This window comes from Eretmochelys imbricata, chromosome 12, assembly GCF_965152235.1.
Source record: "Eretmochelys imbricata isolate rEreImb1 chromosome 12, rEreImb1.hap1, whole genome shotgun sequence".
NCBI lineage: Eukaryota > Metazoa > Chordata > Testudines > Cheloniidae > Eretmochelys > Eretmochelys imbricata.
The window spans coordinates 2050202-2066560 of record NC_135583.1 but is presented as its reverse complement, the minus strand read 5'-3'; the positions used below and the strand labels follow the sequence as shown (position 1 = coordinate 2066560).

At 46.8% G+C, this 16359-nt stretch overlaps 1 protein-coding gene across 1 annotated transcript in view; it reads right to left on the bottom strand.

Moving 5' to 3' along the window:
* The window catches only part of GLG1 (golgi glycoprotein 1), a 187663-nt gene extending 182491 nt beyond the window's left edge, over positions 1-5172 (bottom strand). Inside the window, exon 1 of the mRNA XM_077831194.1 lies at positions 4854-5172. Within this exon, the coding sequence (XP_077687320.1) occupies positions 4854-5162 (309 nt within the window). The 5' untranslated portion in view covers positions 5163-5172. The remainder of the gene's footprint in view (positions 1-4853) is intronic.
* Positions 5173-16359: the final 11187 nt, after the last annotated feature.

Below are 16359 nucleotides of genomic sequence, written 5' to 3'. Positions count from 1 at the left end.
AGAAGTGTCTACCCCAAAAACAGTATGGCTTCTCTAAACGTGCTACCTCCCAAAAATCCCATTCAGGCATCAATTGAGTGGTATAAAACAACAGGAAGGGGTTAGTAACCCATGGTAAAACACAAAAATGGGCTATATCTGTAAAAAGTTATTTTATACCATTTTGAGACATGTCATGTTTTTTAATTAACCCTGAAAGATAGCTTAACTAAATAGCAAAAACTTCTAATTTAAGGTTAGAAAGAATCTTAGTTTGTTTGGGTGTTTTGTTTTGTTTTTTTAATTTAGGAAGTGATCACTGTCATTCCTAAGCCAATGGTACAAGCCCACCCCAATGAGGCTAACCATAAGTCACTGATATCTGCTAGCTCTGATAACAAAAGAGAAATGGGGATAGTTCTTAGCACATATTTCCACTTCACAAAATACCATTACTTATCAGAGGCACCAAGTACTGAACAGATCATAAGGACTGACCTTGAGTGTTCCCTCTAATATTTCTTACCCATGTGCAGAATGAATTTTGTTATGTGTACCAATATGGAGGTGATGTGTGACACACCTTCATATTGGTGCACGTAACAAAATTTATGTGGTGGGGCTGGGGCCGAGGGGTTTGGAGCATGGGTAGGAGTTCAGGGCTGGGGCAGAAGGTTGAGATGTAGGGATGTGAGGGCTCTGGCTAGGGGTACAGGATCTGGTGTGGGGCCAGGGATGAGGAGTTTGGGATGCAGGAAGATGGTCTGGGTCTACAGCGGGGAGAGAGGGCTCCTCCCAGCTCTCTCTCTCCCCACAGCACCTGGGCTGGGATGGGGAGGGTGGGGAATAGGAGAGGCACCTCTCCCCACCACGGCAGCTCCAGGGCTAGGCCCACAGGTTCAGAGCTGGGTTCGGGCTGCCCAAGCCCCGGCAGGTTGAGGGCCAGGCTAAGCTGGAGCCTTGGTAAGGACGCCCCTGCTGTGCCAGGTCCCCAGGCGGGTTCCCCGAGCACCTGCACCCCGCTAAAACCTGCTGTGCAGCCATGTGGCTTACAGGGAACTTAGCTAACCTCACCCCTCCTCCCCCAGCACTTCCTGAAGGTGCTTCCTAGAGCTTCAGATTTGATATTACCAGGCCGATATGGGGAAACTGGCACCACTGACTCCTATTGCAGCTACATGGTGGATAGAAATATATTGTGTTTATTCAACAACTTTCACTTCAAAGTGCTTCAAGCTACACAGATGTACAGACCTACATATGCAAAGAACCACTGAAGTCCTTCTGGGGCTGAGAACATCATACAGCGAAAACACAACAATGGAGTTAGGAGGTAAACCTCCGGAACACAAGGATACTGGAACAAGCCCCCTTAGTTTCCAGAGCTAGCAAAGCAGTACTTTCCATAGGCACTGGGAGATACTGATTGATTTTTAAAAGTCAAAATGCCCCAACACTTCCCCTCAAAAATATTTTTTTTAAAAAAATTGTAAACAAAACACCAAAGCCAGTCCAAGCAAGAATTTTACTCCAAAAAGTCAAAACCAGAAACTCCATGAAGTCTGTCTGCTAGGGACTTTGCTAATAATGCTACTGATTTTTTGTAGAAGGCAATGAGATGCTATGGGGTGATTGGCAGCAGTATAAAATCTGAAGACAGATAAAAAGGATCCACTGGAGAAAGGCCATTTAACAACAGTAAAAGAAAAAAGCATGCAGGACATGGCTAAACACACTGCATGTAAAAAGGCAGAGCCGGTGCCACAAGTACTACGCTCTTTTACACGGACACATTACAACTCATTAGTCAAATCTGAAGAAATGTCATGGTGCGCGACACCCCTTCTAATTAGCAGGACAAGGTGGTTGAGGTGATATCTTTCATTGGACCAACTTCTGTTGGTGAAAAAGACACTCTTTTTTGAGCTACACAGAGCTCTTCTTCAGGTCCAGGAAAGGTAATCCGAATGTCACAGCTAAACAGAAGGTGGAACAGACAGTTTAGCACAAGTAGTAAATGCATACTGCAAGAGACAATTCAAGGTGAAGTGTCCAGGTAACACCTCTGCAGTCACAGAACAAAAAAGGGCGATGACTGGATTACAGATTGTTGTAATAAGCCATAAATCCAGTGTTTATTAAATCCATGATTTTTAGTTTCAGCAAAATTATGAATTTAAGATCCCAGGGTCATCATTTGAAGGAGTTGTGCAGGTTTCCTCTGAGGCTGAGGACTGAGAGGTCAGATATGGAGTGATTGCTCTGTGAAAAGTGTTTGCCCACAGATGATATGGTGCTTGTGTCTTATTTTTTGAGAGTTCATTTAAGTAACCTTTGGTTTCAGAGTAGCAGCTGTGTTAGTCTGTATTCGCAAAAAGGAGTACTTGGGGCAGCTTAGAGACTAACAAATTTAGTTGAGCATAAGCTTTCGTGAGCTACAGCTCACTTCATCGGATGCATTCAGTGGAAAACATAGTGGGGAGATTTATATACGTAGAGAACATGAAACAATGGGTGTTACCATACACACTGTAAGGAGAGTGATCACTTAAGGTGAGCTATTACCAGCAGGAGTGGAGACGGGACCTTTTGTAGTGATAATCAACGTGGGCCGTTTCCAGCTGTTGACAAGAACGTCTGAGGAACGCTGGGGGGTGGAAACATGGGGAAATAGTAACTTTGTTTCACAACGTGTAACTGTCAATCACAGAAGACAAAAAGCTTTTTGTTAAATTGAGAACTCCATGCAACCAGTCTCTTCTCTCACTCAAACAGGAATCTATCACACAGCTGGATTTTGCTGCCAATATGCTTTGAGCATATAGCTTTTGATTGCTCTTACAGACTTCTTACTAGTACCGCAGCTTCATATGTACCCCATTTATATGAGCACTTATAGAAAAATAAGAGGCAGATGTAAAACCACCACACATGTTCACCAAGTTGTTTTACTACAGCAGTAAAAATCACAACTCAACAAAAGAAAGGGCCCCACTTATAGGGTTATCAGAATCCCAGACCATACTTTGATTCCTCTGCTCAGCTTACCATCCATCAAAAACATATATTAGATAAACTTAAGGGAGGAAATAAAATTCTTTCAACGTTAAAAGCCCAGTTGTTGTTTGAAGGGAGTAAGAAAAAATGAAACAAATGGACAAGCCACTCTTCTGAATAGATTGTAGGTTCATGCAATCCATCTGGTATCCTCCTTCCTGAAGTAGATGTTACCTGGTGCTTCAGAGGAAAGCAAAACCTTCAGTGCACCCAGGCCAGTTGTGCAGTACTGTATATCGAGAAGCAGGAGAAATGACTACCCTTCTCTTACCATAGAAAGCTTCTAATAAAAATTAAATTCAGTGACAGTTTTTAATCCCAATCTCAATAGCTAGGAAGTAATTAGTAATTAGGAAGTAATAATTTCTTCTTTCTAAATTTACTGGCCATTAATTTAAGCTAGTGAAACAGACCTAATGTGTACAGATGAAAAATACAGTATGATGCACATTCAACAGGAACTGACATATGAGTCAGAAAACAGATCCTGCAATCCCAGTACCTTGTCTCCAAACAGCAGTCTAATACCCAGTGTTTCAAAGAAAAGAGACCCACTATAATGCACCTAACCGATTACTGCTGTACATTGGATAGAGGAAGGGGATTCCTTCCCAGCCCGTAGGCTAAAGACCTGAAAGAGGACATGAGACACTCCTTTTTTCAATTAAATTTACTAGACAGCAGTTCAAATACATTTAACACACACCTAATCCTTCCCCAATCCTAGTAACTGTACTAACAAATAAGGACCAAACTGAACGAATGATAGCTTGACATGACTTAGTTTAATAAAGGCATCAATCCAGAATTCTGTGACCAAGAAAAATATGGCCATACTCTGGATACTCTATCAAAACACCTGCAACCCCATTTGTGGTATAAGCAGCACAATTATGAATACACAGTGTAATAATTACCATCAAGCTATCAAGATAAAAGCTCTAAACAGAGGTCAAGTACAGAATTAAGTTAACTGACAAAAGGGGGATCAAGTCCGGCTACCTCTACACAAAACAATACATACAATTGTACTGCCCTTCACCAGTGGCTCTCAACCTTTTCAGACAAATGTACCTCTTTTCAGGAATCTGATTGGTCTTGTGTACCCTCAAGTTACACCTCACTTAAAAACTATTTGCTTACAAAACCAGACATAAAAATACAAGTGTTGCAGCACACTACTACTGAAAAAGTTGCCTACTTTCTCATTTATGCCATACAGTTATAAAATAAATCTACTGAAATATAAATATTGTACTTACATTTCAATGAATAGTGTATAAAAGCAGTATAAACAAGTCATTGTATGTATGACATTTTAGTTTGCACTCACTTTGCTAGTGCTTTTTATGTAGCCTGTTGTAAAACCAGGCAAATATCTAGATGAGTTGATGTAGCCCCTGGAAGACCTCTGTGTACCCCCGGTGAGAATCACTGCCCTACACGCTGTCATCATTCAGCAGCATTTGCAATTTAAACACCAAAGAAGGAATCGTGGTGCCGTCAGGGCCTCAGCTCTAAATCAGAGGGGAGGGTGCCCCCCCAGGAACCACACTCCCCTCCCCGCCAGCAGCACCACGGCCAGTGCTCCCACCCCAGCAGGCGCAGAGGCAGGGCCAGGGTCCGCTGCCCTCCGCGGCGCGCTCCCTCTGCAGGCTCTCACCCGGCCCGCAGGCGCCCCGCGCCCTCCTCCCGACGCACGCCGCGAGCAGACCCTGCCTCTGCCCCTCTCGCCCCCCCGGCGCCCTCAGCTCCAGCCGAGCCGCCAGGCAGCGGCCGGGCTAGCAAGTCCCCGCGCCCGCCCCGCGGCCGCCCACCTCTCGCACGTCCTGCAAGCACTCCAGCACGGCCAGGTTGTTGGCCCAGCTGTGCTTGGGGCAGACCCGGCTCACGTCCTCGCGGCAGGCGGGCTCGTCCGCCAGCTTCCACCCGCCGCTGGAGCCGCCGCGGGGCCCCCGGCCCCCGGGGCCCGGCCCGCCCGCCGGGACCTGCTGCGGGGCGCCCGGGCCAGCTGGCCCCAGGCCGGGCCCCCCTGCGGCCGGCTCCGCGGCCGCGAGCCAGAGCGAGAGCAGCAGCAGCGCCAGCGGGCCTGGCCAGCGGCTCCGGACACGTCCGCACGGCGCCATCTTGGATCCGACACCCTCCAGCCCGCTTGCCGCCCCACCGCACGCAGCGCGTATGCAAATCAGCGCGCCGCCACGGGATGACGCCACCGCGCAGCCGGGGGGGCCGCCAGGGCCTGGACAGATCCTCCCCCAGCACAGAGCCACGCCCCTTTCTCTGGCGCGGGCGGCCCAGCCGTGTCAGGATCAGCGCGCCGCGCATGCGCTCGCCCCTCCCGCGCCTGTCCGTGGCTGGCGCCGGCCGCGCCCAGCGCCTGAGCTCCGCCTCCTCCCGCCGCGGGGCTCTGAGGCCCCCGGGCCCCGCCAGCGCCCCCGGCCTAGCGCCCTCTGCTGGCGAGCCCCGTAGCGGCAGGCCCGGCTGCAGGCCGGGGGGCGGAGCGGCCGGGGCCGCGGAGAGGCCTGTGCGTGGGCAGGCAGGTGGGGACGGCGTGGGCCGCTGCCGCCTTGCCCCGTGCTCTGTCCACAGTCACGCGGGGCGGGACCGGTGGCCAGCCGGGCCCAAAAGGTCGTTAATCCAGATCGTGTGGTCACCTGGTACTGCGGGGGGCGCCTGTGAGTGTGTGACTTGAAGCGGTGCTAGCGGTGGGCAGCGCACTGCTGAAGCCGAGTGTGCCGGCCTGCAGAGCAGCAGCCTGTCGGTCCGTATCCGCAGAGAGAGCAGGCGGCCTTGCGGCCCCTCAGAGGCGGGCACGTTTATCCCAGCATGAGCGTTCGTGAGCTGCAGCTCACTTCATCGGAGGCAGCTCAGGAAAGCTCGTGCTCAGATAAATGTGTTAGTCTCTGAGGGGCCGCAAGGCCTCCTTTTCTTTCTATTCTACTGTTCAGTCACGCCGTGACCCATGGCCAGAAAGGGTTAGCAGCTCCCAGGCTAAATGACCCAGATTCAACCGTTAGGGACGTATTGGTAGATAGTGTTTGTGTTTTTGTACCTTTATACACATCTATTGGTGGGGGTTAACCGTGTAATCAAACAGGTCCTAGCTATGCTGTATTCCGTTAATTCAGAGATCAAAAGGAGATCCTAACGTTTAAATGAACTGTAAAAATAGTAAAAAGAAAAGGAGGACTTGTGGCACCTTAGAGACTAACCAATTTATTTGAGCATAAGCTTTCATGAGCTACAGCTCATTTCATCGGACGCATACTGTGGAAACTGCAGAAGACATTATATACACAGAGACCACGAAACAATACTTCCTCCCACCCCACTCTCCTGCGGTAATAGCTTATCTAAAGTGATCACTCTCCTTACAATGTGTTTGATAACCAAGGTGGGCCATTTCCAGCATAAATCCAAGTTTAACAAGAACGTCGGGGGGGGGGGGTAGGAAAAAGCAAGGGGAAATAGGCTGCCTTGCATAATGACTTAGCCACTCCCAGTCTCTATTTAAGCCTAAATTAATAGTATCCAATTTGCAAATGAATTCCAATTCAGAAGTTTCTCGCTGGAGTCTGGATTTGAAGTTTTTTTGTTTTAAGATAGCGACCTTCATGTCTGTGATTGCGTGACCAGAGAGATTGAAGTGTTCTCCAACTGGTTTATGAATGTTATAATTCTTGATATCTGATTTGTGTCCATTTATTCTTTTACATAGAGACTGTCCAGTTTGACCAATGTACATGGCAGAGGGGCATTGCTGGCACATGATGGCATATATCACATTGGTGGATGTGCAGGTGAACGAGCCTCTGATCGTGTGGCTGATATTATTAGGCCCTGTAATGGTGTCCCCTGAATAGATATGTGGGGACAGTTGGCAACGGGCTTTGTTGCAAGGATAGGTTCCTGGGTTAGTGGTTCTGTTGTGTGGTATGTGGTTGTTGGTGAGTATTTGTTTCAGGTTGGGGGGCTGTCTGTAGGCAAGGACTGGCCTGTCTCCCAAGATTTGTGAGAGTGTTGGGTCATCCTTCAGGATAGGTTGTAGATCCTTAATAATGCGTTGGAGGGGTTTTAGTTGGGGGCTGAAGGTGACGGCTAGTGGCGTTCTGTTATTTTCTTTCTTAGGCCTGTCCTGTAGTAGGTGACTTCTGGGAACTCTTCTGGCTCTATCAATCTGTTTCTTCACTTCCGCAGGTGGGTATTGTAGTTGTAAGAATGCTTGATAGAGATCTTGTAGGTGTTTGTCTCACAAATCTTGGGAGACAGGCCAGTCCTTGCCTACAGACAGCCCCCCAACCTGAAGCAAATACTCACCAGCAACCACATACCACACAACAGAACTACTAACCCAGGAACCTATCTTTGCAACAAAGCCGGTTGCCAACTGTCCCCACATATCTATTCAGGGGACACCATTACAGGGCCTAATAATATCAGCCACACGATCAGAGGCTCGTTCACCTGCACATCCACCAATGTGATATATGCCATCATGTGCCAGCAATGCCCCTCTGCCATGTACATTGGTCAAACTGGACAGTCTCTACGTAAAAGAATAAATGGACACAAATCAGATGTCAAGAATTATAACACTCATAAACCAGTCGGAAAACACTTCAATCTCTCTGGTCACGCAATTACAGACATGAAGGTCGCTATCTTAAAACAAAAAAACTTCAAATCCAGACTCCAGCGAGAAACTTCTAAATTGGAATTCATTTGCAAATTGGATACTATTAATTTAGACTTAAATAGAGACTGGGAGTGGCTAAGTCATTATGCAAGGTAGCCTATTTCCCCTTGCTTTTTCCTACCCCGCCCCCGAGACGTTCTTGTTAAACTTGGATTTATGCTGGAAATGGCCCACCTTGGTTATCATACCCATTGTAAGGAGAGTGGTCAGTTTGGATGAGCTGTTACCAGCAGGAGAGTGAGTTTGTATGTGTGTGTGTGGGGGTGGGGGTGATAAAACCTGGATTTGTGCTGGAAATGGCCCACCTTGATTTTCATACACATTGTAAGGAGAGTGGTCACTTTGGATAAGCTATAACCAGCAGAAGAGTGAGTTTGTGTATGTGGTTTTTGGAAAAAAAAAAGGGGGGGGGGAGTGAGAAAAACTGGATTTGTGCTGGAAATGGCCCATCTTGATTATCATACACATTGTAAAGAGAGTGGTCACTTTGGATGGGCTGTTAGCAGCAGGAGAGTGAGTTTGTTGGGGGGGAAGGGGCGGAGGGTGAGAAAACCTGGATTTGTGCTGGAAATGGCCCACCTTGATTATCATACACATTGTAAAGAGAGTGGTCACTTTGGATGGGCTATTAGCAGCAGGAGAGTGAGTTTGTTGGGGGGGGGCGGAGGGTGAGAAAACCTGGATTTGTGCTGGAAATGGCCCACCTTGATTATCGTACACATTGTAAGGAGAGTGATCACTTTAGATAAGCTATTACCAGCAGGAGAGTGGGGTGGGAGGAGGTATTGTTTCATGGTCTCTGTGTATATAATGTCTTCTGCAGTTTCCACAGTATGCATCCGATGAAGTGAGCTGTAGCTCACAAAAGCTTATGCTCAAATAAATTGGTTAGTCTCTAAGGTGCCACAAGTACTCCTTTTCTTTTTGCGAATACAGACTAACACAGCTGTTACTCTGAAACCTGTAAAAATAGTGGTATCACTGTATTCATATCTCTTTGAAATGAATATCAAATCACCTGCGAATTGTGGAAAACAGGCAATTGCTTTTTGTTTATCCCTGTAGCTAATTACTGGTGAAGCTTAGGAAATAGGTCTACTTCAAAGTCTCCATGATTGCCCATTGTTCACCTAAGGACTCTGAGCTGTCAAAAGAAGGCCTGGAACTGTATAAAGATATCTTGGGTCCTGATCCTTTTTATATCATTTCTGCTTGATGCTTCATGCGGGGAAAGGTTGAGTCGTAAGACTGAGATCTCCAGTCCCATCTGGATCACCCTGATTGTGAACATTGGACTATAACTTATGGACTAATTTTAAAATAACTCTTTGCAACTATGAAGCTCACCATCTCCACTATGAATCTGATCTCAGAACTGTACTCATGTCTGTACGTAAACTGATCTTTTAACCAGTACTCTCTCTCTTCTTTAATAAATTTTAGTTTAGTTAATAAGAATTAGCTGTAAGTGTGTATTTGGGTAAGATCTGAAATATTCATTAACCCGGGAGGCAATGTGTCCGATCCTTTGGGATTGGTAGAATCTTCTTATATGATGAATAAGATTGTCAGTAGTCCTCATCATATTTGACTTGGGGTCTGGGTGGAGGCTTAAGGCTGGGATGCTTTAAGGGCACTGTGTTGTCAGCTGAAGCTGGGTACCAGTAAGGTATTATAGAAGCTATTTTGTGCTTGCTTGGTAAATCTAAGTATTGGAATATCCACCAGCTTTGGGGATAGTCTGATCCATTCTTTGCAGTTTACCCTAATTGAGTGACCACAGTATGGCTCCCCTGGGATTCTGGTCACAGTGGCAGTATGAGAAAATATCTTATTTGAGCTTACTTCAGCCATACCTGGCAGTACATTAAAGATCTTATGATGAACACATCCGTTGTGTAGGTCACTCAGAAGCAAGCTTCATAGTCAGCCATATCTGGTACAGGAACATGACATGGAGTCAGAAGTAAGCTACAACCAAAGGAGAACAGAAACAGAAGGAAAAAAGCAACAAAGGTTGCAAAAAGAAGGAACAAAGCAACAAAGTTTGCAGGATCTCATCAGCATGCCACTCTTCAATGCCCAGAGAACTTCTGCTTTGACAAATGGATAGACTGGACCCCGTATTTTGCAAGATTTGTAATTGCAAATAAGTGCCACACAAAAACCTAGAGATATATAGGTATCATCTTTAATTTTTGCTATGAGGAAGCATGCAGAGCATCTCTTTAAATCCTTTGACTTTAACTGATGACACAAAGATGACTGTGAAAGGGTTCTAGCTGTGTTTGATGCATACTTTATACCTTAGAGAAATGTGGTTTATGAAAGAGCACGTTTTCACCAGAGAATTCATGAGCCAGGGGAAAATGTTGAATGTTTTATAAGAGGTCTGCATACTGTGGCGTTGCACTTTATATGATTTTATGAAAATATGCTAATGAGTGTGAATATAATGTAACTGGAATATGCTTCATGCAAAAGGTCTCTTGTAAGGTGTCATTACAAAGCTTATAATCTACTAAGTGTGGTCATCGTATTGGTACGTACGTATCATTCTTGTATCTGAAAAAGAAATGGGAAATATAACTCTGAGGGCCTATTGTAATTATGCAAAGTGTGGGCCATTAATGGTGGTTTGGAATCTTGATGGCTCCCGGCAACCAGGACAATTGACTGTGGATGGCTCTGTTTGCAGGCAGCCCTTCCTGTGAGTCAGGCTGGGAGGAATGAAGGCTTGGGTCTCACAGGACATGTGCCATGTCACCTGGTCCTGGAATCCATCTTAAACCTGGTGCTTTTCCATTTAGAAGGAGGGGTGGGGATGCAGAGAAACAAAAAATTCCCGCCTTGTGCCAAAGCTATATAAGGGGGTGGAACAGAACAAAGGGGGCTACAATCATGAGAAATCCCCTCGCTACCACCTGAGCTGGAACAAGGGCTGTACTAGGGGAAAGGATTGTGCCCAGACTAGGAAGGCCTCCAGTCTGTGATAGAAGTTTACTGAAACATCTGAGGGTGAGGTTTTATCTGTATTCAGTTTTTTTACTGTACTAGGGTTAAACTTGCGGGTTTTATTTTATTTTGCTTGGTAATTCACTTTGTTCTGTCTGTTATTACTTGGAACCACTTAAATCCTACTTTTGGTATTTAATAAAATCACTTTTTACTTATTAATTAACCTAGAGTAAGTATTAATACCTGGGGGGCAAACAGCTGTGCATCTCTCTCTATCAGTGTTATAGAGGGTGAACAATTTATGTGTTTACCCTGTATAAGCTTTATACATGGTAAAATGGATTTATTTGGGGTTTGGGCCCCATTGGGAGCTGGGCATCTGAGTGTTGGAGACAGAAACACTTCTTAAGCTGTTTTCCAGTTAAGCCTGCAGCTGTTAGGGACATGGTTCAGACCTGGGTCTGGGTTTGTAGCAGACTAGCTTGTCTGGCTCAAGCAGGCAAGGTTCTGGAGTCCCAAGCTGGCAGGGAAACGGCTTAGAGGTAGTCCCAGCATATCAGTTGGCAGTTCCCAAAGGGTTTTCTGTGATCCAATCTGTCACATATACATTGGTTGAAAACTGATTTGGGGAATGCAAAAAACATGACAGTATCAGAGACAGGATGGTTATTGGGTTAACAGATAAAAATCTTTCACAGCAGCTACAATTGAAGGACTTGATCCTAGCCATAGCTATACAGAAAGCAAAGCAGTTTGAACTAGTCAAACAACAGACCAAAAGGTAGGGGGAAACCTGAAAAACCTGAAACTACCTTAGAAGCTATAAAGATACTTGAGTGTTAAAACTCATCATCATAAAACCTATGTGGAAAGGAGAGAGACTCCCAGAACCAGAGGGACAAATTCCAGCCTGCATGCTCAAGGTATGGAAAAGTCATATTCCAAGAGATGTCTGTCCAGACAGAGGTGCACGGTGTAATAAATGCAGAAAATGGGGAAGTTACTCACCTTGCAGTAACTGAAGTTCTTCGAGATGTGTGTCCCTGTGGGTGCTCCACTCTAGGTGTCGGTGCGTCCTGGCACCATTGATCGGAGATTTTTGGTAGCAGTGCCTGGTCGGGATGCAGACACTCAGTTGGTATCTCCCATCTCGTTGGAATCTTCGTGAGCACCTGCATCCCGCACCCCCCTCAGTTCCTTCTCTACTGTGGCGCGATTATATTAGTACTCCAAAGTAGAGGGGAGGAAGGTGGGGAGTGGAGCACCCACAGGGACACACATCTCGAAGAACTTCAATTACTGCAAGGTGAGTAACTTCCCCTTCTTCTTCGAGTGCTGTCCCTGTGGGTGCTCCACTCTAGGTGAATGTGTAGCAGTACCCACTATGGTCAATGGGACTTTGGAGATGCGGCAGTGAGTACTGTAGAGAGTACTGTATGACCTACTATGGTGTCTGCTGTGGTATCTTGCGTGATAGAATAGTGTTTGGCAATCGTGTGTTCAGATGACCATGTAGCCACTCAACAGAAGTCAGAAATGGGTACATTATGTAGGAAGGCAACGGATGTCGACACAGCTCGAGTGGAATGAGTTCTAATGCCTTCGGGCGGTTGAATATTTTGAATATTGTAAGAGGATCTGATGCAGTCAGAGAACCACTTGGACAGACATTGTTTAGAGATAGCCGTACCTTTCGATCTTTCGGTGATGGAGACAAAGAGTCATGGAGATTTACGAAATGGCTTAGTCCTGTCTAACTAAAAGGCAATTGCTTGCCTGACATTGAGAGTATGTAGGGATGCCTCGTGTGGAGTCTTGTGAGGTTTGGGATAAAAAATAGGCAAGTATATTGGTTGGTTAAGGTGGATACTACCTTAGGGAGAAATTCAGGATGTGGTCTCAGAGTGACTTTGTCTTTGGAGAAGATTGTGTAGGGAGGATGGGCCATCAGGGCGCTTATTTCACCTACTCTCCTTGCTGATGTTATTGCAACTAAGAAAGCCACCTTCATGGACATATGGAGAAGAGAGGAGGTAGCCAAAGGCTCGAATGGAGGTTTCATGAGAGCGTGAAGAACGAGGTTAAGATTCCATGTATCTGCCGTTGGGTAAATTTCAGGGTAGCAATTTTGCAGGCCCGTGAGAAATCGTTTTATGGTGGGGTGGGTAAAGCGTGAATAACCTTCTAACAGGCCATGTAAGGTGGTAAGTGCTGCCAGGTGTACTTTGATGGAGCTGAGCGAAAGTCCGTCCTGTTTTAGTTTCAGGAGGTAGTCTAGAATGTTAGGGAGGGTCACCGTATTGGGCATTAAGTGATTAACTTACTTCTGCAGGTAAGTTTTACGAGTGGAGTTTTTTCTACTGTGCAGGAGGATGTATCGGACTTGCTCGGAACAGGCTAGTTCATGGGTTTAGAACCATGAAGGAACCAGGATGTCAGGTGGAGCTTTTGGAGCTGCGGGTGAAGAACCCATCCATTGTCCTGGGAAAGGAGATCTGGTTTTTTGGGGAGCGCCCGTGGATGACGGGAGGACATGCGGAGTAGGTAAGGATACCACATCTGTCTCTGCCAAGCCGGGGCAATAAGGGTGACCCAGGCCTTGTCATCTACGATCTTCCAAAGAACCCTGTGTAACAGAGGGATTGGTGGGAAGGTGTAGAGGAGAGAGTTGTTCCACGGGATGAGGAACGCGTCTCCTACAGATGCAGTCCCGAGTCTCGCTCTGGAGCAAAACAGCTGATATTTTTGATTCTGGGTTGTGGCAAAGAGGTCTACTGTTGGGATACCCCAGAGGGAGAAGATCTGTTGAAGTACTGCAGGATGCAGTTCCCATTCGTGTTCTGTTGAGAAGTGTCTGCTGAGTGCGTCGGCAGTAGTGTTGTGGCAGTCTGGTAGGTAGGAAGTGATGATTTATATTTGATGTTGTATGCACCAATTCCATAGTTGGATGGCTTCCATCCATAGGGAATGTGATCGGGCTCCCCCTTGTCTGTTGATGTAGTACATACATGCTATGTTGTCTGTTAAGACCCGAATAGATTTGTTCTTTATGAGGGGAAGAAAGTGAAGGCATGCTCGCCTCACAGCTCTGAGCTCTAAGATTTATGTGTAGGTGCGTCTCTGATGCGGACCATCGGCCTTGTGCCCTGTGTCCCCCTAGATGCGCTCCCCAGCCGATTAGGGAAGCGTCCGTGGTAAGCATAAGTGTTGGGGATCGTTGCTGGAAGTGAACCTCCATGCAGAGGTTTTCTGGTCTTGTCCACCAATGTAGGGAAGCTAGAACATTGGGAGGAGGAGTTAGCAGCATCCCTAAGGTGTGTCTTTTGGGTTTGAAATTGGAGTTGAGCCAGCCCGGAAGACATCTCATGTGTAGCCTGGCAAACTGGACCACAAAGGCGGTGGCTGCCATGTGACCAAGGAGCTGTAGACAGATTCTTGCTTGTGTCCTGGGACGCATAGAGAGCGTACATGTGAGCTGTGTGATAGCAAGGAATCTCTGATATGGGAGCGAGACTCTGCTCTGGCTTGAGTTGAAACGAGTTCCGATGAACTCGATCTGTTGTGTAGGTGTCAGGGTGGATTTTTGGATGTTTATTTGGAGGCCTAGGCTGTGAAAGAAGGAGATAGCGAAATGGGTAGCTTGAAGTGTCTCGCCATAGGAGTTGCCCTTGATGAGGCAATCATCCAGATAGGGGAAAAGTGTGATCCCATGTTTGTGGAGGTGAGCCACGACCATGGCTAGAGTTTTGGAAAAGACTCTTGGCGCTGTGGAGAGGCCAAAAGGAAGAAAGAACTCTTTATTGAAAATGGTCATGACCGATTGTGAATTGTAGGAAGTGTCTTTCAGCTGAATGAATTGATATATGAAAATAAGCGTCCTGTAGGTCGAGGGCTGTGAACCAGTCCCCTTGATCCAGTGCAGGAATTATTATGCCCAGTATGACCATCTTGAATTTTTGTATCCTCACCAATTTGTTCAGTCAGCGTAGATCTAGTATAGGCCTCCATCCCCCGGTCTCTTTGTGGGTCAGAAAGTGATGGGAGTAGAACCCTTTCCCTCGATGTTGCATTGGCACAGGTTCCGCTGTGCCTAGCTGGAGAAGGTGAGCCACTTCTGTGCAAAGTAGGTGCTCATGAGAGGGGTCCCTGAAGAGGGACGGGGAAGGGTAGGAGGATAGGATATGAATGGGATAGAGTAACCAGACTGAACTATTTCGAGGACCCAGTGATCCTGTGTAATACGCTGCCAGGCATGTTGGAAACTCTGGAGCCGGTGACCAAATGGGCAAGTAGGCTGTGGAATCAAGGGGTGGTCACGAAGACCCTCAACCAACATTTCAAAATTGTTGTTTATTCCCGGATGGGTGGGAGGTGGTTGCTTGAACTTGATTTTGTTTGCGCTTAGGGGGGTCTAGAGCGATTCCTATTCACGTCATATGGTTTGGGTTGAGGCCGATAATATTGTTGTGTGCATGGTCTTTGGTAAGGTTGGTATCGTTGTCTCCTGGGAAGAGATGGGTGAATACCCACGGTGTGCAGTGTCACTCTAGAATCTTTCATAGTGTGAAGTAGTTCATCAGTTTTTTTGGAAAACAGTTTGTCTTTATGAAAGGGGAGGTCCTCCACTTTGGTCTGCAGATCTTTAGGGATGCCAGATGCAGAAAGCCATGAAGATCTGCGCATCACCACAGCAGTTGCAGTAGTACGGGCTGCTGTGTCCGCCGTGTCTAAAGAGGCTTGTAGGGCCGTTCTGGAAATCAATTGGCCTTTGCTCAGAATTGATTTAAAGTCCGCTCTCCTATCCTCTGGAATGTAGGAGGCAAATTCAAAAAGTTTATTGTAGTTATCAAAGTCGTAGCTGGCGAGGCATCCAGAGTAGTTTGCAATCCTGAATTATAGAGTGGAGGACGTGTAAACCTTGCGACTCAAGTCCTTGTCTTGCAGGGTGGGCCGATATTGTGGCTGTTTCGTCCTTTGTGCGACTGCATCCATGACGAGAGAGTTCAGCTGTGGGTGAGAAAATAGGAAGTCAGCATCCTTAGCAGGAACATAGTATTTACGTTCGGCCTTTCTGCAGGTAGGTAATAAAGAAGCTGGAGTTTGCCAGAGAGTGTCAGCTGGTTCCACTAGTGCTTCATTTATAGGGAGTGCGATCTTTGAGGGTGCAGAGAGTTGAAGGATTCTGAGGAGTTTGTGTTGTGTCTCCTGAACCTCTTCTAGGGGGATGTCTTGACTGAGTACCACCCTCTTGAAAAGCTCTTGAAATTGTTTACAGTTGTCCATGTTCTGTGGAGGTGGGGGCGGGGAGAGGGCTCCTTCTGGAGCAGATGAAGAATTAGGGTTCGGTGAGTCAGGATATGGTTTGTAGCTCACATTCTCAGAAGGGGTTTCAGGTACTCTAGAAGTGGACGGAGCTGGAGTTCGAGGCACAGAAGCAGGTAGTGGTTTCATGGAAGAGGTCTGAGGATGAGTGGTAGGAGGATGTGGCCAAGGGTACCACTGGGGCCAAGGCACAGAGTAGGAGAACCCAGGTGCAGTCCATGGGGGGCGGGAGGGGAGGGAAAGTAGGGAAACTGAGGCTGGTGGCTGTGGACCGTAGCCTGAGGTGGAAGAGGGTCCGGTGGAGGAGGAGAGGCAGGTGGGGAGAACTCTGCCTGCTGCTGTATATC